Source organism: Lingula anatina, chromosome 2 (genome assembly GCF_051362555.1).
Source record: "Lingula anatina isolate TDL-2025a chromosome 2, LinAna3.0, whole genome shotgun sequence".
NCBI classification, from domain to species: domain Eukaryota; kingdom Metazoa; phylum Brachiopoda; class Lingulata; order Lingulida; family Lingulidae; genus Lingula; species Lingula anatina.
In genome coordinates this window covers 4,249,681-4,277,507 of record NC_141768.1, presented here as the reverse complement: position 1 = coordinate 4,277,507, position 27,827 = coordinate 4,249,681, and the positions used below count along the sequence as shown (strand labels likewise).

At 35.1% G+C, this 27,827-nt stretch overlaps 2 protein-coding genes across 6 annotated transcripts; one reads left to right on the top strand and one right to left on the bottom strand.

Moving 5' to 3' along the window:
- Positions 1–131: 131 nt before the first annotated feature.
- Positions 132–23,104, top strand: LOC106180849 (E3 ubiquitin-protein ligase UBR2). 4 transcript variants are annotated; one of them, XM_087005540.1, is made up of 47 exons: positions 132–225; positions 867–1,135; positions 1,469–1,547; positions 1,734–1,844; positions 2,222–2,413; positions 2,717–2,794; positions 3,095–3,157; positions 3,434–3,560; positions 3,743–3,850; positions 4,138–4,174; positions 4,479–4,530; positions 4,770–4,868; positions 5,272–5,370; positions 6,219–6,300; positions 6,646–6,724; positions 7,262–7,367; positions 8,111–8,239; positions 8,740–8,827; positions 9,140–9,226; positions 9,494–9,555; positions 9,860–9,970; positions 10,377–10,519; positions 10,852–10,961; positions 11,556–11,680; positions 11,884–11,936; positions 12,152–12,254; positions 12,433–12,481; positions 12,664–12,818; positions 13,130–13,223; positions 13,506–13,603; positions 13,866–14,119; positions 14,502–14,657; positions 15,118–15,258; positions 15,600–15,764; positions 16,088–16,185; positions 16,629–16,740; positions 16,975–17,035; positions 17,205–17,292; positions 17,572–17,724; positions 18,244–18,480; positions 18,873–18,954; positions 19,143–19,276; positions 19,477–19,585; positions 19,789–19,926; positions 20,613–20,783; positions 20,964–21,071; positions 21,522–23,104. In XM_087005540.1, the coding sequence occupies exons 1-47, from the start codon at positions 163–165 to the stop codon at positions 21,661–21,663; spliced, it is 5,400 nt and encodes a 1,799-aa protein (XP_086861666.1). In that variant the 5' UTR covers positions 132–162; the 3' UTR covers positions 21,664–23,104. The 4 variants fall into 4 exon arrangements, with proteins under 4 accessions (XP_086861666.1, XP_086861665.1, XP_086861668.1 ...); XM_087005539.1 differs by having other exon boundaries at positions 16,085–16,185; XM_087005542.1 differs by lacking the exon at positions 4,770–4,868 and having other exon boundaries at positions 16,085–16,185.
- On the bottom strand, positions 22,648–26,597 carry LOC106180821 (uncharacterized). 2 transcript variants are annotated; one of them, XM_013564954.2, is made up of 4 exons: positions 26,426–26,597; positions 25,006–25,596; positions 24,664–24,778; positions 22,648–24,235 (listed from the first exon to the last, which is right to left on the bottom strand). In XM_013564954.2, the coding sequence occupies exons 1-4, from the start codon at positions 26,442–26,444 to the stop codon at positions 24,061–24,063; spliced, it is 900 nt and encodes a 299-aa protein (XP_013420408.1). In that variant the 5' UTR covers positions 26,445–26,597; the 3' UTR covers positions 22,648–24,060. The 2 variants fall into 2 exon arrangements, with proteins under 2 accessions (XP_013420408.1, XP_086861672.1); XM_087005546.1 differs by lacking the exon at positions 26,426–26,597 and adding an exon at positions 26,076–26,186.
- Positions 26,598–27,827: the final 1,230 nt, after the last annotated feature.

The following is a 27,827-nucleotide window of genomic DNA, read 5'->3' as shown; positions in this document are numbered from 1 at the left end:
TTCAATTTAATAATCCGTTGGAAATATTTATTTATTATCATATATCACATATATTTCATTCTATCAAACAAAATTGATCAGCTATCCATTTGTGATTTATTTATACTCTAATGCTACTCAAGGCTGGGAAACTAAACAATAAATGACAAGGTATCTTGAACTATGTCCCTTACGGTGTCTGGCGCAAAAAGTATTGCTGAATTTAATCCAAGTCAGGTAATTCAGGTAGGTGCATATTTATAAAGCGTAGAGTGTAGTAATTTTTTTACATATGTCCTTTCTTAAGAATGAGAATCAATCCCTACAGACACTTCAGAAGTTGTCAAAGTTGGATACCCAGTGTTGACTGGTCACATACGTTGTTTTACCATTACAGGGTAGTATCCGTGACTTGGCATAATCTTTTGCGAATTTATTGATACTTTTATCGTAAATCATGCTTTCCTTTTCCGGCTAAGAAATTATTTTTTGATATAGAAAACCTGTAATGACAGACACGATGTGACTTTCTATGAAAAGGGTGTGTCACATAATATTTTTATTACCACAGTAGGAAGATCTAGGAAGGTCAGTGGAAAAATTAGAACTGTGTATAGAATTAAATTTTTGATTTGTTTGAAAGGCCTTGTTACAATTATCAAAACAAAGATGAATTTATCCATACCTTCCCTTCAACTTGATTGTGCTTATGCCGTCGGTGTTACAATACCAGGAGTTGGGATCTTGTTTCATTTTATAAAAAAGAAATGTATCTGGTTATTCATGCTCTGAATTATGGACAGCTGAATATGACCAAACAAAATTGAAAGACAACCATAATTTGAAAGCAACGTGTGTCTGAGACATGTTAATCAATTTCATTTCAGAGCTTCCAAGAAGCCTATGAGGAAGGATGCATCACAGATAAGTTACGACAGCACTTTTGCCAGTTTGTTCCACTGGTGTATGGACTTCTGGGAGAGTATGACCCTAACAGAGAGGAGAGAAAAGCCAAGAAGCTTCTGTTTAATCCAATAGAGGCATTTCTATGTGGAGGCCCACCTGATGCTGTGTTTAAGGAGTTGAAGGAGAAAGATCACCCACCCATTCTGTGTGGCCGCGTGTTCCGCAGTGGAGAACCAACATACTCATGCAGGTCAGTCAATTTTGAGAACAGAATCGGCTGTCTGCTCTGCATTTTCAAACATTGTGATTTTACTCTCTTGGCAGGCAGTATATAGGCTGTGGATGATGTTTTTAGAAAGTTTTGGGTAGTATCAATCTTCAGTCAATTGACTGTCGCAGATGAGTGATAGATATGTAATGTATATGTTAAAACCATAATTAGGGTCATGACCTGATATTGTGTGCACACACCTTTTACATTTACTGGAACAGATAAGTAAATGCCAACTATTTGTACAGACTTTGCTTATAGGTCCTCTAAAAGATTTGGTTTTATTTACATCTAAATAATATGTTTTTCCAGAGATTGTGCAGTTGATCCTACATGTGTTCTCTGCATAGATTGCTTCAACAATGGCGCACATAGAAAGCATAAATACAGGGTGGGTATGATTATATAAATATATGAGATATTAGTTAAGGATGTTACTTAAAATTTTTTTTATTAAATGTAATTTATAATACTAGATACTTCATGGCTTTGCCACAGGCAAATTAAAGCATTGACCCAATAATGGCTGTGTATAAAATCTCTGGCACTCTCTGACAATGTTCCCATTACACTTCAGATGAGCACGTCCAGTGGTGGTGGCTATTGTGACTGTGGCGACAAGGAGGCCTGGAAGACTGACCCACTGTGTGAAATACATAGAAAAGGGGAAGAAAAAGGGAGTAATCAGGTGAGAGAGGCTAGTAAATCTACAGGGACCAGGTTAACAAATGCAATTAACATGGAAAAATTTGTCTTTACTTTTGGAGGAAGATTTGGGTCTAGGATTTAGGTGTAGTCGTTGGCTAACAGAGTAAAAGATTGGTCTTAAACCATGTGGCCATTTTTTTCTGTTATGAAGGTACATGTATACTGTACTGTTTGAAAAATTTAAATATTCTGCAGATCTACTAATCTGTCCCAATACAAACTTTAGAAAAACCCTTATGTCAATAATTTATCTTAATTGTACAAAAAGACATGACATTCTAAATGCTTGGTAAACTGTTGTAATCACATATCTGTCAGCATATTATGACTTTCTGCTTTTTGATTTTGTTCCCACAGAACCCCATTGATAATTTGCCAGCAGACCTCAGGCAGAGAGCTGAAGCAGTTTTATCATTTGTGATAAAGTATGCGGTTCAGATGCTGCTGTGGACGCAGTATGATGACCTTCCTCCTGACCTTCGACCCCCAGAAATGGGGAACACATACTGTACCATGCTTTTTAATGATGAAATCCACACGTATGAGCAGGTATGCTCCATTTTATCAAAAGAACATCAACTTCTTTTTAGTTCACTTGAAATTTCTACTTAAGTACTTGGTTGCATGGTTTGATAGTGTACACCTATGTATTGATTATGTTACAAGTCCAAGAAATTTAGAATTAAATCAGAAAGAAGACTACTTAATAACCGTCAAGTTTGCTATGGTTTGGTATGTCTTTTAATGGAACTTTATGCCATGTGTCATATTGAATGTAGAGTGTATGTTGTGCAGTGCATAACAAGAAATAAATCTTATGCCATTTTACCCTCTTGTCTGGATTAATTTAAGGTCATCAACACTTTGACTCGAGCCATTGAATGTACCAAGAAGGAAGCTGTTGACTTTGCCACCACAGTTGACAGAGAGGTATGCAAATTATTAGCTGGATCTAAATTTTTATACTGTTTCACCAATTTTACATTATTTTATTATCCTTTTGATACTTCATTTGCCAAATTAAAATTCATTTAGCATTTTGCAAAAATAATTAAACAAATAGATGGCTGTTCTAGGAAAAACCTAGCATTTCAGTAGCTGGCTTTAACCCTGAATATAGTATCAAATAACTTAGAAATGACTTAAGGAGCAACAGTGCACTCTCAAACTTTTGGTTTGAGGGATTCATAGGGAAAATGGTGACAGTATTTCCTGTTCTTATTTTCATAGGGAAGAAGCTCAGTGAAAAATGGATCATTCACAGATTGTGAAGAAGTCAGGAGATATGTGGAGGTGAGTAAATATGTGGGCAGTGTGGTTGTTGTGTTTCACTTGATATATTCACATTTTATATATGTAACTCTTACTGGTATTTGTGATAATGTTATGGATTAGAAAAGTCATTGTAAAAGGACTTGTGAAGACAACTAATTGAAATGCAAAAACTGTCTTTAGATTAAAATTTCTGTTTGTTTTTGTGAAAAATTTGTTCGTTGTTTTATTACTATGATACTTCAGATGCAGCCTCTTTAATTAGGATTATAAGTAATTATTGTTTCTGGTATTCAGAGGAACACCACCAGGCAGGGCCAGAGCAAGGCGTTGAAGTGTCATGTCATGCACTTGTCAGTGGTGGCACATCAGATATTTGCCCAGAGGATGTTGACATGGTTGTTAAGACTTATAGGACAGTCAGGTGAGCAGCACACAGGTAGACTGATCAGAATTGATGATAATGAGTGTGGGATTTAAGATATGAATTGCATGCTTCATTGTACAAGTTGCACATGAAGGGGGAGTGGGTTTAATTTCTAACATGTTATTTCTTGGGTTCTTAGTTTTTGAATAAGTTTTCTGATTCTGTCAATTTTTATCCAGATGGTTTACGTCAGTTGTTTTGTAAAGTGTCAATGGAGCCTAGTGAAGAGATGGATGGGCAGTGTTTACTGGAGAAAATAATGTTGGCTGATACACAACTGTGGAAAGGTATGGAAGAAAGGAGCACTTGTCAATTGTGAAAGGTTTCCAGCATGGCCTTTCTGTTATTAAATAATAACATGGGACTAACTACTTATGTTCAGAAGATGAGTCTTATTGTGTTTGGTATGGAATCTATTGAAACGCAATTCTTCTGTGGTACACAGGGTGTAAAACTATATGTCTAAATAAGTATATAATGTATATTATGAAATTCTGTCTTTACAAAATTCAATTTATTGTATATAAGTATGTAAACAAATTGTGTCTTTACAAAATTGTTGATGAATTTTCAGCTGCCAGGGTTCAAAGCCATCAGCTTTTCATGGCAGGGTAAGTGAAACCACTTCTAGGATACCCTCACAATAAAACCATTGTACTAGGTTGATAACTCTGTGGGGACTTTCTCTGAATGCAGGAGGTGTGTTAACCTTTTAACTTGATTGCATTCAGTGAGAGTCCTTGCGGAGTTGGTTAGAGCTGCCTAGTTGAACTTATCTTTAGTCTTAACACAATGCCTCAATCACACTTAAACTTCTGTGGATTTGATTCTTCAATGTTCCGTTAAACAGGGTTTGATTAATTTTAACTTGACATCCAGTTCATATTTGTGCATTGTTCATTTCTCTATATTCAGTGTTCTCATGGATCAGGAGTACAAGAAAAAATTTGCAGTTCTCTTCACACAGGTATCAAGTCAAAAATTGAAATGTAATACTAAACAAAAGTGCTTTAACTTTTTAAAACAGCTGAAGTTTTTTAATTAAAAAAATGATTATCTAATATATGTAAAAATGTAATGCAGTGTCAGTATTATATTCAATTACAAAAGAACTGTTCTTATGATATATTGTTTGTATTTGTTTCACGGATTATTGCAGTACTATTGCAGTTAAACAAATGCTGAGTACTTTTCTTAATACGTTAGCACTACCCGAAGCTGATCTGGAACTTTGTGGAGGATGACCACGATCACTCTGTATCAGTTGTATCTCTAACTGTTCAGATTTACACTGTTTTCACCATGGTAGGTTGGAAAGCTGCTGTTGCTGATTGTTCGGGATATTTGTGGTAGTGCTATACTGTGTGAATACCAAGTGGGAGAGAGCACGAAAGACATGAGATAGTTTTGCACACCTTACCTTTTTTTGATTTCCTTTATTTATTGAAAACAATTCCAACCAATCCTTTCTTATTTTATTATTTAGTTGAAAGTCTTTATCCTACCATGACTAATGCTCTCTCCTGTAGTGTATTTGTGCAGCATGGTATATGGTGTCTCAGACTGTCTTACCAGTGAGTCTATCCACACAGACATATTGTGGGTTTCACTGGCAAGTCACCTCTGTTCACCAAAGCTCAGTAGTATACTGTATGTAATTGAAGGTTGACCACATATAACATGAGCTAGTATTACTATTGTTTTGTAGCACTACCGTCAGCTGGTTCAAGACTTTATTGCAGACGATCATTACCGTTCTGTCTCTGCTACCGCCATATCTGTGCAAATCTTCACTGTGCCAACATTGGTATGTAGGCAGAGAAACAAATTTTTGACTGCCTAATGTGTTAAACTGCATTGCATTTTTTTTCATTATTGAAACATTGACACCGAAAACTAAACAAAGACTAAGCCTAACAAAAAGAAAGATAGAAAAGCAAAGAAGAAACACTGCATCTCAGATTGGTTTTGATGCAAAGATTTGCTAGACTTTGATACAATTTTGTGTTGATTATCCTATTTTGAATATAACTTTGGTTATAATACTTATTATTAAAGTTTGTTTCATTTAATTTTACCCCCCTTTCCCCTCCTGCTTGCACTTACTGGCAGAATTTTATCATATGCTTGTTGAAAAATGCATATCTCTATTTGTGGAAAAGTATTTGCAGTGATTGGTTAAGAGACGGAGTTTCAGCAGTTATTGTTTAGTTTAAACAAAGATATTCTATGGTTAAAAAAGTGCAACTGGGTGGTTTCAGCTGCTAAGAACTTCATAAATTGAAAACAAGTTTAAGAAAAGTTAATCAAACAATTGAATGTTATTTTACAAACTATCTTGGGTTGCCTGGGCTATTCCACTTTTAGTATGATGAAACTAATAAATGGTGGTGTGAATTTGGGGTTCACATTTATTAATTTATTTCATATAATATAGTGCATTTTTGTATCCAAAAGTGCAGCCTTGTCTGTTGCCTGCATTGCTTTCAGTAGACAATGTTCCTTAGGTGCATTAATTCTAATTGAATGTTCAGCATGCTTTAATTATTGCTACAGTTTTCTGACATAAGTATTCAAATTAGGATCTGTAATATAAATCTTGCTCATGAAGTATATATTGAGACTAGCACATGAATGATTTGTATATTTTTCCAGGCCCGAATGCTCATCACAGAACATGACTTACTCTCTGTGATTTTGAAGACCTTTCTGGAAGAATGTGAATCTAAAAAGGATAGTAAGTAGATATAAATAAATTGAATCACTTAGTTGACACATTTCCTCCTTTTGGCCTTTTTATATTTAAAAAAATTATCAAATTATTTTTTTGTGCATTTTTGATAAGTAAGACAAGGGGAATATTTCTATCCTTAAAATGTGTACTGTCTCCCCACCTTCTTTGCCCTGTTATTTTACACTCTTGGCCTCAAATAAGTATCAAAGATGAAAGTATTTAATGACAGTTATAAAATTATAATTTCACACATTTACCTGAAACACATGCCATGAATGCTCTCAGTTCTACCTGAAGTGTGGATGATTTGACTTTGCAATTTTGTATCATTTGACCTGTTTATTTTAGGGGATGGTAAATTCACCTTTGACAGATCAGAGAGGAGTCAACAGTTCAAGAGAGCACAGTATGTGCTGTATGACCTGAAGTAAGTACATGTATATTACAAACCCTTCTATGTCATAGAGCTTACTCATATTTTCTGAAAGCTTTTAGCAATATAGGGCTATCAGGCCCATAGCCAAAGGGGTTCTACGTGTTTCGAAGGGACCACCCTTTTTGCTGGGCAAATGGTTCCATTAGATACAATTTGCTACAGGTACACAAAGGTTTCATGATAAAAGGTCCACCTTGTCAGTAAAAGGCCCCCGTCCCTTTGAACAAATGCTGGCTATGGGCCTGCCTATTAATTGTAACATTTCAGATAGGTGGTCAAGAACAAAATTGTTAGTGCCTGCAGGTCTGATTATTGGTTTATAATTAAAGGTCAAATTTAGCATTGAGTCCTGCTAGGTTGGATAGTGTATAGAATAGTTGTGTGATATGCAGTGTGGGTTATATCTTGCCATCACTGTATGCTCCTGGCCAGTTAACATGAAGTAACTATGAAGTTATCAGATATTTCAGGCAACTGTAATTGAATGGCCTCTGTGATTAGACTAGAAGTAATTGTGTTGTATTCTAGGTATGGGCTGAACTGCAAGCCTTCTCCAGAGGAATGGAACGATGATCTGCGCAGAAATTTTCTGAATGGTTTCCAGTGTATGTTGAATCTGTTGTCAGCAATGCAGGTAGGTGAGGATGTGAAACATGCTGACTTATCAGATCAAATAAAGACATGGTGCTAAATTAGATCTCATTGTACCAAACGACTTCTGACTGTGAATGGTGACTTTTTTTGGTCCATTTCTGTCATGGGTGGCAATTATCAGTCCATTCTCTGTAAGATATGTTGCCCTGTGTGAAAAGTTGGAAATGTGAATGGTTGCCCTGTTCTGGAAGGGAACTTTGTTAGTTTGGAATCTCATCATTTCTGTGACTTTTTGGAGGTAAACGGCAGTGTGTGCATGAGATGCAAAATGCTATTTAAAATGAAAGTATATTTGTGGGAGTTGTGGTTTACTTTTCATTAAACAGATCATAAGTAGCTGCCTGATTTTAGAGAAAATCGATGAAAGACTGGGTTCCAGCTAAGACTTGTAGTATTTTTTCACCAAGTTAGTCCATAGGTTGTGAAGGGTGACCAACTGTGGAACCATTAAAATTATTAAAGTATTGTTTTAGAGTACTTCATGTTCATCTGGTGAGGGCATGTTACACAAAAAGTTGAATATCTTTTGAATGCAAAATGATTTAGATTTAGATTCATATGTAAAAAAAACAACAACAACAAAATATATATCTTATCTCATTCTGTAGGGCATGTGTACAGTCCAGAGGTAGACTAGACAAAATTGAATATCTTTTGGGTGCAAAATGATTTAGATTTTTATTAATATTGAGAAAGTGGGATGTATCTTACTTCCTTCTGTAGGGCATGGATGCTGTGCAGAGGCAGACTGGCCAACACTTGGAGTTTGAGCCAGAGTGGGAGGGAGCATTTAACCTCCAGATCAAGCTAGAAGACAACATACAGCTGATGCAAGAATGGTGTGCAACTGATGTAAGGACATGGTCTCAACTTTCTCTCTGGCATGAACTTTGTCTAAAGGCTTAAATGATTTATTTGTCTAGACCATATAAATCTTGCCTAATCATTAGCAAATATATGCAAATCTTCATGTTTTTGAATCAGAAGTAGTTAGATAGTTAGTGGTGTAGGTATTTCAAATGCAGCTAAATACAGCTTCAGTTACATGATTTTCTACAATAAAACATCTTCCTACAACAAGTGTCTCATAAAGAGCTAGGTGTGAAGGGCACAAGGCAGTGTAAGAAATGAACAGTTAAAGTGACTGACTAACATAAAATTTATGCAGAAATGTTTTGTCATTATGTACCAATTATATTTTATCATTTGAAATAAAGTGGCATTATTTGAAAAAATTAGTGAACACATTTGAAATACTGCATGCAGTTTGGGGTTAGAGGCTGGGGCTTCTCTCGATTTTTTTTTTTTTATCTCAGCTGCATGTAATATTATTTTTGATATTGTTTACACAGAAGTCAGTTTTGATAGAAGCCTACAGGAAAGTTATGGAAACACTGGAAAAGCAGAAACAGCCCAGGAGGAAAACTGAAAAGGTTTCAGGTAACAAAAAATATGGCTAAATTGATTATAATATATATCTGTGACAGTTAGATAATTGAATTGTTGAATTGTTAATATGTTTTGGATATTTCTTTGTTCTGTTTTCAGCAGCAAATTAAAGAAAAACCAACATTTAAAAGAAAAGAAAATTGTATTGTTAACTCAATAAAGTAATCCAGGTTTAGCTTGGGTAAATAAGAAAATGATATAAACTCTTGTTTCTTATATTTATATATATATTATATATTATGACTCTGGCATCTATGTCTAACAGAAGTAAGAAAAGTGCATATAATCTCGTCTTTCTTTTAGTTTGTGGTCACAAAGTAGAATGTACCAAGTATGATGTGTCCTCACAGAAAGTGTCCATTCATCTCCCATTGTCCAGGATGCTGGCAGGTAAAAAATCTGATAACTTAATTTCTCTACTAAATAAATTAGCACTAGTTTTCATTGTCATATTGTAGCGCACAGAAAAAGGTAAATGAATCATTTCTGGGCATTTTATTTATTTATTTATTTATTTATTTATTTATTTATTTATTTTTGTAGGAAATGTCAAAAAGGAGTGTAGTTTGTTAGATGCTTTCATTATATAAGATTCTGTTTTATTTTAGAAATATAGCACCATGGTCACTGAGATTTCAAAATTCTATCCCTTTTCAGGACTACATGTGTATCTAGAAAAATATAGATTGACTTTTTCATCGCCAGAACTTTTATTTGAGGTAAAAACAACTGTGACTTGGTCACAGTAATTACGACAGTAATGTTTTTTTAAAGTATTACTATTATTATTTTTAAAAGTTATGTTATCCTTGGAGGATTAAAGTTTAGAAAATCAAGCATTCTTCATCCACTTTCCTGTATGCCTCCCGCACATGTAGTGCACTGGAGTGAATTCGGTATTAATTCCTTTTCGTTTTCATTTTACCAAGTTGTATACTTGCCCCATATTATATTGAAAAAAATTGTGATGGGTAAGGTAGTTTTGTGCATGAAAGACAAGAAATGGGTTTGGTTGTTTTCCAGCCCAAGTTGAGTATGGTGGATTTGATAGAACTGCCTCTCAGAGCTCAGGTACTTGTGGCACAGACCCAGGCTAGCATGTGGAGGAGAAATGGGTTTTCTTTGCTCAACCAGGTAATTTTTAGAAAAATTCTGATATCATAAGACACATTATTATTTTATGTATTTAATTTGTGTAATTTTTAGAAAAAATCTGACATCATAAGACATGTAAGTTAGGTCTTTAACTTGTGTAATTTTTAGAAAAATTTTGATATTTTAAGACAGGTAATTATTTTATGTCTTTAACTTGTGTGAGTGAAACAGTTGTACAGAACAAGTAGGGTATTGAAAAAGTGGAATTGGGGTATTTTATAGTGGAATCTGGCACATCTACGAGATATGAAATTTGTTGGAAATATTTGTATGCCAAGAACACATTTTTCACTCTTCATATACCAAATTTTACATAATATTGTCTTTTTTTATGGAGGTACTATTGTTAAAAGTACAATATACGTCTTTTGTGTTGCATTTGCAGATCTATTTCTACTTGAACGTGCGATGTAGAACACAGATGTATGACAAGGATATCATCATGCTGCAGGCAGGGGCATCCTCCATAGACAGCAATCACTTCATAGTACATGTCATGAATAAATTTGGACTCCTGCAATGGGTGAAGTGAGTATTAGGATTATCTGTCACATTGTACGGTTTGCTGGATTAAATTTTACAGGTTATTTATTATATATAGTCTGTAAGGAAGATATAGTAATTACTCATAAATTTTAAATACCTTAATTATTACAATATTTTACTTTTTTCACCATGTGTCATTTACAATCCCAAACCAAAATTGGTATTTTTTTCTTCATTACTCTTGAGTTGAGTATGATGGGAGATTGTGACAAAGCCAACTGAATGATTAACATGAGTTATTTAAGTTTCAACTATTTTCTTGTTAGTAAAATAAGAATTATTTCATTTACAATGGTTTTGTTGTTATAATTCAGGGATGAATATGATACCCCTGGAGGAGGGAACACTGGCACCCAGGATGACACTGTGAGATATACCATTACACTGGCAGAGGAATTCCTTAACCTACTGATCATTATACTGAGTAAGTACACTGTTAGATATACCATTACACTGGCAGAGGAATTCCTTTACCTACTGATCATTATACTGAGTAAGTACACTGTTAAATATACCATTACACTGGCAGAGGAATTCCTTTACCTACTGATCATTATACTGAGTAAGTATTTACTAAGTAAATGCAATGTTAAGTCAGAATGTGATAAACTATAACATCCTACTAACAGTCTAGAATGAAGTCCTGGGTTTTGACTGAAATATGCTTGGGAGTTCCTCAGCAATCAGGAAATGACTTAAGTCATTTTCTAATAAACTTTACCTGTATGCACCAATAACATTTCAACCCACTTTAGAAATTTAAAGGGGTTGTCATAGTTTAAATTCATCAGTCAATCTATGTATAGACAGCATATAGTAAATTGAATATGACTGCTTGAATTTTATCTGGTCAAAGAAAAATCTATTTTTTTTTTTACAACCAGAAGTTAGAAGTCAGCTGCCTTGTATTTGTAGCCAATTTTGCAGACTGAATTTTGCCCACATGACTCAGATGTCCTGATGCAGGCTTAAAGGGTTCTTACCTTATCTTTATTTATTTATCTTGCTATGTTCACAGGTGAGCGTTACTGCCAGGGTATAGGAGAGGTCAGTAAGGATGAGGGTATCCAGAGAGAGCTCATTCACCAGCTTTGTCTCAAGCCCATGGCACACAGTGAGCTGGAGAAGGCAATGCCTGAAGATGTGAGTCGTTGGTTGTTAACCAGTTGTCAATCTTTTCTCATTTTAGTCAAGTTTTATATAGTTTTAATAAGAAGGGGGGAGGGATTCAGAGTTAGTTTTTTTAATGAGAATTGTCATACTCGTTAATAATGATGCCCCAGACAAAATGAATTGTTTTATTTTGATGTATATGAATTAATTTTGATGCTGTATTCTATTCTTAGGCAAATCATGAGACTGGTATTGAAGAGAATGTGCACAAGGTGGCTGACTTTTGGTAAGAATCAATCTCTCACATGCAGTGCTGATTGTAATGAAAGTAGTAGTATTTTACTCATGGCTAGTAGCTGCAATAGAAGTGCATAGCCCTTTTTTGTCTCAAAAGATTGTTCAAACAAATATGAAATTCATAGGTTTTCAGAGCTTAGAATATTCTTCTGTTCTGTTTTGTTTCTGTGTTTGCTTCAACAGAAGCCTAAATCTCTATTACAGCAAGAAATCAGACAGTGGAAAGGGTCTGTATGAACTAAAGCCAGAGTTCTACAAAGACTACAGTCCTTTTTTCTATCACTATACCAAAGCAGAGCAATCCAAGGTACTTACCTGTACAGAGACCAACAAATTAGCAGGGTTTATTTGCTTATGTAGAACTGAAACTATTTGAGGGATTTTTGAAATATTAACTGTATAAAATTTCTTATTTGTTTTAGTAGTGTTTTGTTGAATATGTGTGACACACTGTGACTACTCACATTTATCTTTTATAATTTCAGTCTGAAGAAGAACAAAGGAAAAGGAAAAAACAGGCTGGGGAAGACCAAGGTAAGATGTATGAATAAATTGGATCTTATCTCAGCTAAGTTATCGAAACACCATTTAGGATGTTTTTATAGCTGTTCAAGCATTTGCAAAGAAAAAGAGATGTTATTGTAAAGAGGCGTCACAAGCAAGTCATAGTTCTGCTAGAAAAACACCACGTACTATATATAATCTGCAAATTTCAGCCCTTCCTCCACCCGTGCCTCCTCCATTCACAGCAGCTTTCCAGCCCTGTGTGAACTTACTGCAGTGTGATGTGATGCTTCACATTATGAAAACTGTCCTCCACAGGACAGCAGCTACCTGGTCCAGGTCGTGGTCTGAGGCACAGCTGGAGAGGGTAAGTCCTTCAGATATGATTTGTTTCTGATTAACCTTAGTGTCATTAAGTTGTAATTTTCAGGGCCAGATCCAGGCATTTTTTTCTGACAGTCTTCCAGTTTATCTTTGTTGATCCATCCTTCATTTTTGATGGTCTTCTGACAAAAAAATTAGATGCCTGTCAAGGTAAACTTGAAAAATTCTGAACGTTTTCTGGAAGACCCAGAAGACGGCATCCTTCTGCTCCTGATTTTAATGGTGTCAATTTGCAGGCTCAAATTGTTGAAGATAACATCACACAAAGAAGTATTATTCTGTCTTTTTTACCAGGTCTTACACCTTATTGGTTTGGCCCTTCATGAAGACAGGAGAGCTCATGATAGAGGAGAAGAATCTTTTAACTTTGTTGAAAAAGCTATGAAAGGTAACCATTATCAGTGGCATATTCACAATATTCTTTTTTCAACCCTCTAGTGCCCCTTATGGCAGACACGGTGTTTTTATTCTTTAATTGTAGTTTATTGAGTAAATTCAGTCATTTAGATAAAAAATAATATCAGTCATTCAGAAAACACCCAATATGAATTTTTAGGATGTTGAAATTATACATGTGTATGTAGGGTGCCCCTGACATTTCCTTTGAGTCCAAGCTATAGGAACATTCTGTATGTTTTAGATTTGATATTCACACCTTTCTGATTTCTAGGGAATGAAAATTCATTGCACTCTACTCTTGAATCCTTGGTTGGACATCAGAATATTTCCCATGATACACAGAAGGATCTTCTTTCATGGACCCTGAAGGTAAACAATTTAATAAGCATCAGCAGTATAATGTAGGTTCATGGGAAGATTTTGCAGCAAGCACCTGTGCATACTTGCAAAATAGCTGTCATGAATTGTAACAGTTATTAAAATAGCTGTCTTTTCTGAAATTTTCAATAAGTTGTGGAATATTCTTAATTTCTTTAACTTCTCAGATTCAAGCATAGGTTTTTATATGATAACAAAATGTATGTTATTTTAGACATCTTATTTCTCTTAACTAAATGTTATTTGATTCTAGACATTTGCTGAAGTTAGAGCATTAAAAGATGAGTCAGCATCATCTGAAGCTGTTGACATAGCAACCAAAACAACTGCTGTCATTGATGAGAGAGAGCAACAGGAGAAGAAACGCAAGGAGATAGCGGCCAAGCGCCGAGCCCGAATCATGGCACAAATGTCGGCAATGCAGAAGAACTTCATACAGGAGAATGCCGAGTTGTTTGAGAGCACAAGTACTGAACTCAAAGCAGCTGTATCTGACATGGACATTAGGTTAGCCCCAGGATTTTATTTCATGCTAAAACATGGGAAATTTGTATTACATAAATGTTCTCCCATAATGATGAAAGTGGTCTTTGAGTGATGAACAATGTACATTGACTAAAGAAAGCGCTAATTCCCAATGAAACTATAGATCTACATAGATCAATCCAACGCCACTAGGGCTTTTGCTGATTGCAATCAGATTAAGAGAATTAACACGCCTCCTCTTGTTTCCAACATACTTCTATAGCTGTCAGCTTTTCTGTATTCTACTCAACACCAGGAGGCGGCGTGTTAAACTGACTGCATTCAGTGAAAGTCCCTGCAGATTTGGATCAATCTATGTAGAATGATAGTTTCATTGAGAATGAGTCTTATATGAACATTACAGTGAGCCAGTTGCCGTGGAGTCCCCAGTATGTTTGGGTCCCAGTAGAAGTAGTAGTATGGCGGCAGCAGCCATTACCCACACCTGCATACTGTGTCAAGAAGAGCAAGAGGTGGGACAGGGAGAGAGAGCTCTAGTACTGGCTGTCTTTGTTCAAAGGTGAATTATCTGTTCAAAGGGCAGTTCAATAATTTTCTCAAAGATATATCCAAAGATATATTCTAATTTTCTAAGATATATCCTTTTTATTTAGTTACAATGCATACTTTTGACTAGTACCCATATCTCCTTTCAAAACTTTCCAACTGAATGTAGATTTAACTAGTTTGTGCCAAGGAAATACTCTGGGGTAGCGCTAACACTCGCCAATTTAGCCAAATGCTACAATTGACTGAAATTGACTCAACAAAATGGGGTTGATATGACTTATTTTAATCAAATCTAAACCATTTGGACAAAAAAGCAATGAAAAGGTGGTAATTTGGCTACACGAAAAAAAATTCCTAGCGCCACCCCAGATACTGATGTGTGTTTTTGTGCATGCCTGTGTGAAATACACAATCCAGAAAAGACATTGCACATTGCACATTTATTATAATTGTCTTCTATATAATTCTAGATCTTCAGTATTATCCAAGAACCGAGGTAAAAGGGTTGAAGACACGGATGAGTATGACCCTCTGTTCATGCCACCTGACCTGTTCTGTGGGGCTTACACCAGCACGTGTGGCCATGTGATGCATTCAGACTGCTGGCAAAGGTAAGCTGACTAGGACCATGGTCTTTTTTCCCTTCTTTTTTCCATTGTATTTTTTAAAAAATAAACCGAATTTTATGTGAGTTTCTAGGTATTGAGACTTGTCAAAGGAGGAAGAGCTAGTAAACACTCTCCATTGGCTGTCATTTTGGATGCTTGAAGAAAAATAATTTTCTGTGGATGTTGATTATCTAAAAAAATGGATTTAACAATTATGTGTTGGCTCTTTTGTGAAAATTGAAATTATCCTTTAAAAGAGATTTTGTAAGTGTTCTTTTGTAGTTTTTTGTAATGCCTTTTAAAATCAGTGTATTTATGTCAAGTGCATGTTTGTCATTTTACAGCTTCTTTGACTCAGTGCTGGCAAAGGAAAGGAGGCGCATCCTCCGTTTTCGACACAGGCTGAGTTATCATATAGAGAGGGGAGAGTTCCTGTGTCCTTTGTGTGAAACAATAAGCAACACTGTGATTCCCATCATACCACCACTACAGACATTAGTCAGAGAAGGGTGAGTCCATGGGAGTTCATAAAACTGGGATTTGCTGAGACTTTCAGCATATTTCCCCTTCAGCTTTCTCAACAAAAGCACTGCATACCTGATTTTTTCTTGTGAATTATCATACAGAACAGTAATTTTAAGTCTTGATTTTTTCTTTTTACTTTTCTTTATTTTCTTTTAGAAAACTTGTTGGTATCTCATACAGCTAGACACGAAAAAAAAGGGTACTCTAAAGTGAGCTTGTAACAGTACCATTTCTACATATAGGATCAACATATTATTTTACGATTTTTATTACCACTGCAACATTTTACCGTGGCATTTTTCAGTAGCACTACAGCAATTCATCTCAGTCTTGGTGACTGGATAGATGGGCTACAGAAAACTGTTAGAGCAAGCATAAAGGCAATCAAGGAGAAAGAATCAGAAGGTAAATACAAGACAGATTACAGATCTACCCAGAGCAAAAGCTGCCATTATGTTATTCATGTAGAGTACAAAGAACTTCAGTTAAGAATAAGTGTGTAGATGTCCCCTAAAAATAGATCAACTGTTGGTCTAAAACTATAGCCATAAAAACTTTTCATTGGACTTTTGACTCATCTTAGATCAAATTATAGAATGAAATATTGGTCTAGAAGTTCTATGATACCGTATGTGGCCTGGGTCACTCAGTGCCGTTACTAAGACTGTTTGAAGTCTGAGTTTGTCCTGTTGTAAATGTGACTTCATCATCATTACATTTTTACTGCTGCATTTTTTATAAAAAATGTCCTTCTTGTAGAATATGAAGCAATGAATTTTAAGGTCAAGTTTAATAAACTTTTTTTAAAGAAAGTAGTTCATATGTATATTTTTTTATTGTTATTTCAGAGGAAAGATTGTTATACACACCTTGTCCGTTGTCCTCTATCACTAAGATGATGACAGAGAGTGTAGCTAGGAACTTTAATTTGTTGTTTGAATATATTACAGATGATGGCAGGTGAGAAGAAAAGAAAAAAACAGTTTTGGAAATTTTGAAATTTATGTTAGAGACAAATGATTTTTGAAATGATTATTGATTAGCACATTATGTTTTTAAGTCTCTGTGTAAATTGAGACAAACTGATAAATGCTAATTTTTTTGGTAACAAGTGTAATAACTTAGACACTGTTTTATGAAAGAATTGGAATTTATGAATGCTTGCATATATATGAATCTTATCAATTTTTTCAGCAATTATTTTTCTGAGTCTATCTCTCAAATGCTGAAGAAATTTTCAAGGGACACTTATGCAGTAAGTTAAAAAAGCTTATACAAAAAAAAAAAAAAAAAAGGATTGCAGATACTATTTTTACTTCAGTTTACTTATGAGTAATCCATGCCCCATTCAGCCATTTATTTATGTCATTCATCAGTGAATCTCTGCAGATTTGTCTTTTAATGAATGTTGATATATGTTTCAGATTGGTGTAGGAGTGCTTCCAGATGACAGTAATGACCGCATCCCACAGATGCCATGGAGTACTCTAGCCTTCACCATTCAGGCCATAGGTAAAACAAAAAGAAAATCTTAATATTTGGTAATCTGTAATATTTATTTAAATACATTGAAGTAGTTTAATATAGAAATAAAGGAATAGGTATGCTAACAAGTGAAAGGGGTTTACTTCATTCATATGTAAATATGAAAAACTTATCTTGAAATAGATGTGTGTTGAATTGAGATGGTTAACAAGTTAGAATAATTTCTTGACATTTCTTTTTTCTCTCTTGTATTGATTGTATTTTTTAGGTATTTAGTAACATTTGTTAATTTGCAATCTATTACAGATAACTGCCTGCGAGAGGACAGCAAGCCTCTGTTTGGTTCTCTCTCCTCTCGTCAACTTGATTGTCTGAATGCGTTGGTGAAGGTGGCGTGTGTGAGTGGTCAGGTGACCCAACCGGAGGTGGTCAAACAGAACTGTGTGAGGTTACTGTCAGGTCAGTGCTAGGTCAACATGAACGGTAATGACCTGATAGCAGATACTGTATTTTTAAGTCATAATTTCTTTAAACATTCCCATTGAGTGGAAGCAACAACATTAAAAAGCAGGCTACCCTATAGTTTGTTTGTATGCAAAAGTAACACAAATGCTGTATAGAAATTTAATTTTTATGATTTTTAAAATGATGTATCTGAAAGATTAACAATTTTTTCACATTGAAAAGATCAATTCATTACAGTATATAAGTAGAGCTACTATACTGTCTCCCATTATTTAAGAACATACTGTGTTATTGTATTTATGTCACATCTTAACACAATATCTCACCTACAGTCTAGAATCTCTCTGTATGAGAGCATTTGTCAACTTGATCACGAGGTAGTCCAGCGTTGTCTGGTGTCCTTCAGATACCTAATACTTTTTACCTAACTGGAGATTAAATCATTCAGAAATCTATGTACCATACCAGAACCTTGTTCAACTTTTCATATTCTCACTGGTTTCCAACCCACAGGCTTAATACTGCAGTCAACAGAGAAGAAGCCATGGAGTCACCCATGTCTACTGGAGATAGATATGTTCCACTACATGGTGAAAGCATGTGTCTCCATGCCAATACTGTACTCAGAGAATAACACCCCCACCGTGTGCAGTTTGTCCACTGCGGGTCTCAATGACCTCCATCTATTGGAGCTGGTATTAACTGCTCACATGGTGCAGATCATCTTATCAGCAGACTTCCAAATTGTTGGTAAGTCACCTGGAAAGTTGTAATTTATAACAGTCTGTAATGTCTATGAGGTTTGATATTTGGTTTATTTTGGTTCAGATTACTTATGTTCTGAATATTACTTTGATTGACTATTGACTGAAGTATTGCATGGATGTTTTCCATTCTTGTGCTGCTGCTGAAAAAATGAGATCTCTACTTCCGAAAGTTCTTATGTAGTTTATTCTGTTGAAAAGACTAAGGACAACATTTATATAAACATCCTGTTTATTGCTATGCACCAAGGGCAATAAAGGTGGGATTTTAATTAGTTCACTACCCCTTAACCCAAAGTCAACATTCCAAACCTTTCTTATTCTAATTTATTGGTCATGCAGATTGCACTTAAGTTAAAATGGTTGACACTCTTTCAGAACCCATGGAGCTAGAGTTGGAAGGGGACACTGAGGAAGCCAGCTTATTGAGAATGTACAATGATGTCAGGGCTAAAGCAGGGTAGGTGTGCAGATTATTTTTTGTTTTTGATATTTTATTGAAATCAAATATTGAATATTTTATACACATATTTATATATTGTTTTCTCAGATGTGCGTCTGCTTTTTATTAAGGTGAAATATGTTAAATATTTTTTATTAAAAAATCACCAAAACTGATCTAAACTTGGAACTCAACACATTTTGTAGGCTGGATACGGAATTGAGTCCTTTCCCATGGCACTTAAACAGTCATATCAAAGAGGCGTGTTTGCCCTTCTTGCGTTGTGCTGCCATCTTCTTTCACCTTGTTAGTGCTGTTTCACCCCCAAGTGCATTGTATGGTATGTACTTTTCTAATTTATTTTAAGAAAAAGAAAAGAAAAAATAGTAATCTGTCAGCTTTGTTTAAGCCAGGTAGCAGTTACATAAAATATTTGTACCATTTTCATTTTTTTTAGAAAAAATAATGTTTATGTTATTTGAAGTAAAAGAATAAGGCTTTGGCTATGAATGATAGTAACAGGAGCAAATTTTACTTCAGAAGTAGGAGGGGATGAATTTGAATGCATCTGTAAATATCTCTGCCTGCCTACCTCAGTCAATGCAATACTGGGACAGTACCTTCCAGTCTTAGATAGTCTCATTACTAGGTAAGAATAAAGAAACTATTACAAAGTCGTGTCATGTGTGAGAACTTTTCACCCCTATGTGGACACCATTTGTCCTATGCAGAATACTTTAGAGGAAAAAAATACTGGTGATCAAGTGTAAAAATCCACTCATGCATAGCTTAAGTTTCATAACTAAGGGAAAAAAATTGAAAAAAAAAACACATCAGTCTTGTTTCTTTCAGTTGGTGTACAGACCAGTGTGTCCAGGACCACCTGTCAGAATCCCCCTCCACTCTGGTCACTTACCCACGTGTGGACTACCAGCTGGTCAAACTGCCAGTGGACTTCAGTGATCTGATTAACAAAGTGTCCACGTTCAAGTAAGTTTGCCAGGTTCAGTTACACAGTGATGGCACATGCCTCTGAAAGCACATGCATGTACAGACAACTTTTTTCTTTGATTAACAGATGCCAGTTTGTTTTCATTTGGTGATTGGGACATGTTTAAATCTACCCTCTCCTAGGGCGAGTGGTAGATTTTTTACAGATATTCACAGATATGTCTCTAGCTAGATAGATGGTCATTTAAGGCTCAACTCACCCTGTTGAGGAATCCCATGTGGAAACAATTATCTCTGTGCGCGCGCCAAAGGCTTTGTACTTGCTCTGCATGAGCTGAGCTTCACAACGATGTGATAACTGCTCATTACGCAACCAGTCTAAGGCTCTTTTATCTGTCACAGTAGAGTAAGTGATTGAAGTCAGAGTAATTAACTGTCTTGATTGCTGTCACGCAGACTTAGACTGGACCTGCTAAGTGGCAGTGCCTGAGCTGTTATGCAAACAATTATCAGCCATGTAATCAGCCTTGAGATTCCTCAACAGGGTGAGTTGAGCCTTAAATGACCATCTATCTAGCTAGAGACATATCTGTGAATATCTGTAAAAAATCTATCACTCGCCCTGGTAGAGGGTAGTTTAAATCTGTGGCAACTGTTTTAACATAAAAGTTTCAATGCATTCTGTAGTATGTGTATATAATTTTTTATGTGTGTTTGTGTTGTAGTTGCCCAAATTCAGACAGTGATGAGAGCCGTGCCCCCACCATGTGTTTGGTATGTGGTCAGTTACTGTGCTCTCAGAGTTACTGCTGTCAGGTGACTCGGGACGGTCAAACTATAGGTGCTGCCACCGAGCATACTGAAACATGTGGAGCTGGTGTTGGAATATTCCTGAGGTATGTAAAGTTAATGCATTTCAGGCGGAAAACGAACAAAGATTATGTTAGCCAGTCATATAATTCAAAATGATAAATGAAGAATTATTGTCAATGCATAATACATAGGATTCAGAGTTTCTGAAAAAAATTAGTGTGCTTAAAATTTTTTAGTTTGGATTTCATGATCTGTCATTTCAGAGTTCGTGATTGCCAGGTGCTGCTTATGGCAGGAAAATCCAGTCTGAGAGGCTGCTTTTACCCTCCTCCATATTTAGACGAATATGGAGAAACAGATCAAGGATTGAGGTAATGCTCAGTTATAATTTTCTCTTTATCTCAGAATAAAGTAATCAGTTACACATGAGGAAGTATTTGGAGAATGAAAAATCTGACAGATGAATCTGGGGTCTTAGGCCAGGGGTTGGTTTGGCATAAGAATGGTAGACTTTAAGTTGGTCTCAACATTTAGACCAAATATTTGATCTTTTCAACTTTAAAATATATCCATAATTGTCCACTTCAATATTATAAAGTATGCATTTGAAAATAAGTATGCCTTTCCCATTATAAAAAAATCTGATGGCTACCCATTTTTATTGGCTCAACATAAACTTATATTTTGATCTTAAATGTTTGTGTAATTTCTTATAGAATAATGTTAAAAAGTCATTGATAAGCCAGCATCTTGAAATCGAGTCCGATTTAACTGCTGGGTTTACATCTATTAGTGGTCTAAATTTCTCTTTTGTTTTCAAGGCGAGGAAACCCACTCCAGCTCAGTCATGAGAGTTATGAGAAGATCCAAAGAATGTGGCTAAACCATACAATACCAGAGGAAATTGCACATACTTTGGAGACCAACTCAAACTTACTGAGTTTCCAGTGGGAAAATCTGTAGCTCATCACATACCAGGGCTTTTGACTGATAATTAATCCATACATTTAAACTTTAGTGTGTTTAATAATTATAATATTTAAGACATTTAACCAGAAGGTTTTGTTCATCAATTAAAAGGTATCCTGCATTCATTTGAAAAGGTCAAAAGTTATTTTTGCCCTGCAAGTCTCATTTTACCCAACTCAAGACAAGATGATTTGGCATGAGAGCCCCCTGATAGGATACCTTTAAATGATGGCAGGCATTATAAAAGACTCCAAACACACAATTTAAGTTTTCTTTCTTAACATTAAAATGTGACATGTTTCAGTTTCTGATAGCTTTTTTGTTATTTTATCAAAATGGAGATCCTTGGATCAGATCTTGGATAAGCCATATCTTAACAGCGAAGTTGTTGAAAGAATTTGCTTTCCCCTTGCATACTATTATCGGGTGGCACCCACCATTATTTATTTAATTAACAGCTTTTACAGTTGTACAGTGAAAGACTGCGGTCAAATATTTAATTTGCTTAGGAAAATATTCACTAACTTATTGGTTTGTTTTTTTTAACTTTTTGTTCACTGCATCCATGCAGCTTATATACTATGATTTTTTTGGTCATTTTTCATTTACATCATTGACATAAAGGCAAGTGACAGTTCATGTTTTCTTTTGGAGAATATAGTTAAAGCTGGAATTTGTCAAAAGACTCATTTTTAGATCAAATAGAAGAAAAAAATTGTGAAGACAAATGTTTAAAATTGGAAGCAAGCAAATGCTTGATGTTGTGGGAAATACTCTGTTAAAATGTTTCCCAGACTTTTCATTGAAGATGTGCATCATGCTAAGTTTTGCTAAATATGTGGTACACAAAACCATTTTCAAATCAATTTTTGAATTCCAGTCATCCCCACAGCCATTAAGGGCCTTGGCACTTTATCTCACGTATATCTCATGTAAGTTTTTTTCATACACTATCCAGTTAAAACATCTAAAACCTGAAATGTTTACATCTTTTAATTTAAAATTACAAATTCATTGTATTTGGACACAATGTGTCAATTTTTCCTTCCAATAAGGCTCCATTCACATGGAAAATCTATTTTCTAAAAATCTATTTTCAGTATCTTGTGATCACGGTCTGTGCACTGAATACCCCGCGGCGTAATTACTGGCAGCGCCGAGAATTAATTACAGCTTTGGAAGTAACTGGCTCGCGCTGCCCGTAATTACGCCGTGGGGTATTCAGGGCACACACCATGATCACAAGATACTGCAAATAGATTTTTAGAAAATAGATTTTCCATGTGAACAAAGCCTTAATTTGAATGTAATTTTGTGATTTACCCATTTAGGAAGGAATATGACCTTTTCTCGTTACAAGAACTTGTGTAAATGTACACTTTGTCAGCAGGTCTTGTATTTAACAGAAGAAATAAAATTGTTGATTTATAAAGGACACCACATGTTCCTGTTGAATTACTTCAAAGCTCTCAAAGATTGCATGCCTCATGCCTTGGTACAGACTGCAGTAAAGGTGGAGTAGTCTGAAGTTTAAGTACAAATAGTATCACTATGTGAACAACAATATAAGACTTGCACAAGAGACACTTAAAGTAATTGCTTCTATAGCTACATCATGACACCAACCACAGAATCATAGACTGGGTTCCCATGCCTCCCAGCACTAGTGGGTCTGAATTGGTCTTAAAGTGCAATTTAAGACTAAAACTAGGCTGAGGCAATCTTAAAGCTTAAGGAGGGACTCTTAATTTGATCTTAAGACTAATAACAAACTGAAAGTCCAGTGAGTAAGTCTATAATTGGTCTGAAGTGGTAAAGCAATTATCTCCCCTCACACATCCAGTCCAAACTTGGACTGGCTTTCCAGCCAGACAGGTGAAGATAGCAATCAAGTGGAGGGCCATTGTGTGAGTAGCAAAGGGTGGTCTCTTGGCAAGTTAGTGCTAATTGCCTAATTGATAAGGGTGATTCAGATACTACCTCAGATAATTTCTAGGATAATAATTTCTATGATAATTTCTGGCAAGGAAAGACTTGGTTGTAGAAGTACTAGTGCAGCATACTTTCAGTGTTGTTTTGAAGGAAGTCTTTCTTTTATTTTTCTTTCTTTTTTGATTTTGATTTCTTAAGATCAAATTAAGAGTCCCTCCTTAAGCTTTAAGATTGCCTCAGCCTAGTTTTAGTCTTAAATTGCACTTTAAGACCAAAGCAGGCCCACTGGTGCTGGGAGTCTCACTAAATTGCTATCAACTTACTCTGTTTAAATGTCTGTCACGCCTAGTAAAGCTGTTAGGGGGTAATTGTCCTTACTGAGGGGATAAGTTGATAGCAATTTAGTGGACTCCCCAGGGAGATAGATTGATCCACATATCTGTGGGAATGGTCCCATAATCAGTCCTCTTCTGAAAACTTTCTGTGAATGCCTATATGGTGGTCATATAGCTGGGGATGGTGATAAGTCCCTTTCCTTAACCAATATGTCTCTTTGTATATTTGCAGTGGAATTGTACTCTCTGATTCTCTGTGTTGTAATCCGCTGATGTACTTAACAGGAACTTCTATTTTCCTGCAATATAAAAGGCGCTCATTCTACATATAAAATGACTGACCAAATTACATTCTGAAAAACATTAAAAAGAAAAAAAAAAAAAAAAAAAAAACATTAAATCACATAAAAAACAACTTATAAAAATAATTTCCCATGAATTTTCTCCCTCACATTCCTTAAGTATCAGGATCTTTGCAGTGAGAATCAATGACTAAAATGTGTTGACATATTTTTGAGAAATAATAGCTATGATGAAACCAGGGAAAAATAAAGTTTTTTTTCAAAAAGCTTAACAGATGTATGAGCATCCTTGCGTGTTTGAAGAGGAGGTAAAATACTTTGAAAAAAAAAAAACTGACACAGTACATGTCAAACATACTGAAGCAATATAAACCATTCTCAATCCCTGGACAATGCAAAGAGTACTGAAACCCATTCAACATTACCTTGCTCTGCCAAGGAGACGATAATGTTTAATTTCCACTCCCTGTCCTCCAGGCAGCAACACAATCTCTGAAATTGTGTACCTTATTCGTGGCATGATTAAAATCAGCATTATCCCTAAAACAAACCAGAATCATTTCTTATGTCTATACTGTGGATGAAACACAAGTATAACCGCTGATATGCACTTCAAAGGGGTGCTCTTAAGTATTATTTCTGAATTAATTACACATTACTATAAGTATTTTCTACTGTACAGAATGATTAAAAAATAAATAAAATGCTTGTCCTCATAGATGTCTTCCTATTCAAGATAATTCAAACATAGCTTTCCACATACTTACCAAACACACCCAACTGCAACCCTAAATGGAGCCATGGTTTCTGGTACCATCCTTCACGCTTATCACTAAGCTCCCCTTCATTAGAATCTCTGTCAACATCCATACGGGAGTAAAATAAAAGGATATGTGCTCCAACCGCAGCTAAAAACACTTTTAAAAATATGATATAGTAAAATGTGTCTTTACATGCTTCATATATCAAGGTATGGTGCTTCACATTTGGATTTATTTCTTGACTATGTAATGATCTCTTCCCAAATTGCAAGTGACTTAAGTTAGTCTGTGTAAAAGTAGCATGTTTCACAAAAGGGCTGACTCCTTTCATATGCAATGGCCTCTTGTTAAATGGCAGATCAAAGCATGGAAGCTGTGAACATTTCTTTGGCGATTCTTTCTCTTGTCTGCGTGACAGTGCTTGGGACTGTATTGCAGAAAAATTATTGAAATGTTTTTTCTCTGTATTGATGGAAGCAGTTCCCCTGTACCAGCTCAAAGGTCCACAGCAAGGCTTCAAGGTGTAGTGTCGTATTAGACTGAGGAACCCTGATGACAGAGTCACCTGTTTGAGTTGACTGGTAATCATCCTTATTTCTGAAAGAGAGAATGGAATGGTGTGCATACTAGAAATAAGAGACAAGAATTAAGACGGCCATTTATGAAAAGAACACTTTGTCTACATATGGATAAAGATTACTATATTTAAAAATCACAGAACCACTTAAGCTGTTACATGAAAATACTTGCCATATATTAATGCCAAGCTATTGGCTGGCTTCATAAAGTAACTAATTTCCAAGTTCCACATACAGCCTTTCTCACCAATTAAAGAGTGCTAATACCTTTACATGTCATGCAAAATACTGTAAGTCTGAAATGGCAATTTTCAGCAGTACATTTAATCCTTTTTTGATGTTTTACTCCAACCCAAATACCTGACTTATCTGATTTTTTCCTGTGGAGCTTCCATAGGTAAATTGAATGTGTTAATGATACAAAAGCATTAATAAAAATATACTATTAAAAATATAAACCCATTTAAAAACCACTAATTCAAACGTGAGCCCACTTACTTGAGCCATGACCAAAACGTCCACTCACCCCACCACACCCCCTTTTCACAGCTCGTTTTACTTAAAGTTTTAGGTTCACAAAAATAATATTATATCAATGATTCTACTCCAGCAGATAGGTATATTATAATGCTCTAGAGGTGCCACAGTCAATCATGTCCTGCAGCAGCACTGGCCCGCCGGTGACCAGCGACCACTGAGGTTCCTCATTTAACAACCTACATAAAAGTCCTCTTCGCTTAAATTTTAATACTTTGTGAATGTATAGAACATTTTTAGAACTGTTTATATCTGGCGCATTCTAATTTTTTTCCTGATATACACGAGTCCGCTATGACATTAAAATTTACCTTTTCCTTTTTGACTCATTAACGACCAGGTACTCAGTAATAAACAACAACGAATAAAATACTGTCGAACAAGCTTCTTTTAACCTAGATTATCGCAACTGTTGTCTTTAAATAATAATAAGTGGTATGTCCGTGGAGGCAGCCATCATAAAAGAACCCGTATGTGCTTGTGTCATACCTACAGGGGTCGCTACAACACAAGAGACCGTTTTCCTGGCTTATTTGCTTTTTACTCCCATTAACGGTATAATAAAACATGATACATATCATCTTTTTTTTTTTTTTTTTTTTTTTTTTTAAGATTTCACTTGATTTTTTACGTGTTTACCTCAAGGAATTGATGTAATTTATGTCTCAATTGAAAGATATTGATTAAAATTTATTTTGAGTGTTATATGCAAAAAATAAAAAATTCCGTCCGTAATGCTAATTTTCACATTTTTCAAGTTTAACGCGCTATAAAATCATGAATTCAAAAAATACAGATAAATCTTTTACAAATTCTTATCCCCTGAAGTCTCTTCTTTCAGAAAATGCAACTTTTGATTGATTTTTGTACATTTGAAAATTTTATGCCCAGGACACAAATACCACGGAATGGCCCATAATAGCATATTCACAAAAATTGTATTCATATTGTCATTTTCATCCACACAAGTGGATGCATATGTTACAGTGAAATAAACTATAAACTATTATCAGTACAAAAATTATGAAAAAGAAAATCAAATTGACTCTACCTAAAAGAGATTGTCTAAGGTGACAAGACCTACAAACTTTAGATTTTTATTTTAATTATTTTAATAATAATTTTCTCTTTAGTCACTTGGGCATAGCAAAAGAAACATGGATTCAATCCCTTATGCAATCATAACATATTAAAGCCAGATCTACATGCAAGAAAATCGTGCAACTACTACAGATTATGAATATCTCACAACTGAATGGTTTATTTGACTTCTCAAACTGAGAAGAATATGGACATGAACAAACTGATTAACAGGCTTTACCCATAGGATGTGGAAATTGTGACTACATGCAAGAGCATGTAGACTCTACAACATAGGATTCTTTTTACCATCCTCTCACCCCCTTGTTACATTGAAAAATGTTTGAAAATTTTGAATTTTTTGCAATAGTTTTCTTATAAATTCTGATTTATTTCTAATCATCTGAATTAAAAGACCTCAGATTAAAAAACTTAAACACCAAAAATACCTCCCCCTTCAGTCATACAAACTTTACAGGTTCTGCCATCTAGTGAGTTATGCAAGTCCGAAAATGATTAATGATAATGATTAAGCATAATATTAGAGATTTTATTGTTTAATGTTGTAAGGTATTAAAATTGAGGTTATGTATTAAATACTGGATATCAAAAAATTGGTTCTTGGAGATGAAA

What these genes read in the sequence shown, in the direction of transcription:
- LOC106180849 (XM_087005539.1), top strand. Translation starts at nt 163, where the DNA reads ATGTCCCTTACGGTGTCTGGCGCAAAAAGTATTGCTGAATTTAATCCA. An exon ending in ATAGAAAGCATAAATACAGG is followed by an intron (nt 1,548 to 1,733) that starts GTGGGTATGATT and finishes ATTACACTTCAG; the next exon opens with ATGAGCACGTCCAGTGGTGG. An exon ending in CTTCACCATTCAGGCCATAG is followed by an intron (nt 17,293 to 17,571) that starts GTAAAACAAAAA and finishes AATCTATTACAG; the next exon opens with ATAACTGCCTGCGAGAGGAC.
- LOC106180821 (XM_013564954.2), bottom strand. An exon ending in GTTGCAGTTGGGTGTGTTTG is followed by an intron (nt 24,779 to 25,005) that starts GTAAGTATGTGG and finishes GGTTTGTTTTAG; the next exon opens with GGATAATGCTGATTTTAATC. An exon ending in CGTCTCCTTGGCAGAGCAAG is followed by an intron (nt 24,236 to 24,663) that starts GTAATGTTGAAT and finishes TTTATATTGCAG; the next exon opens with GAAAATAGAAGTTCCTGTTA.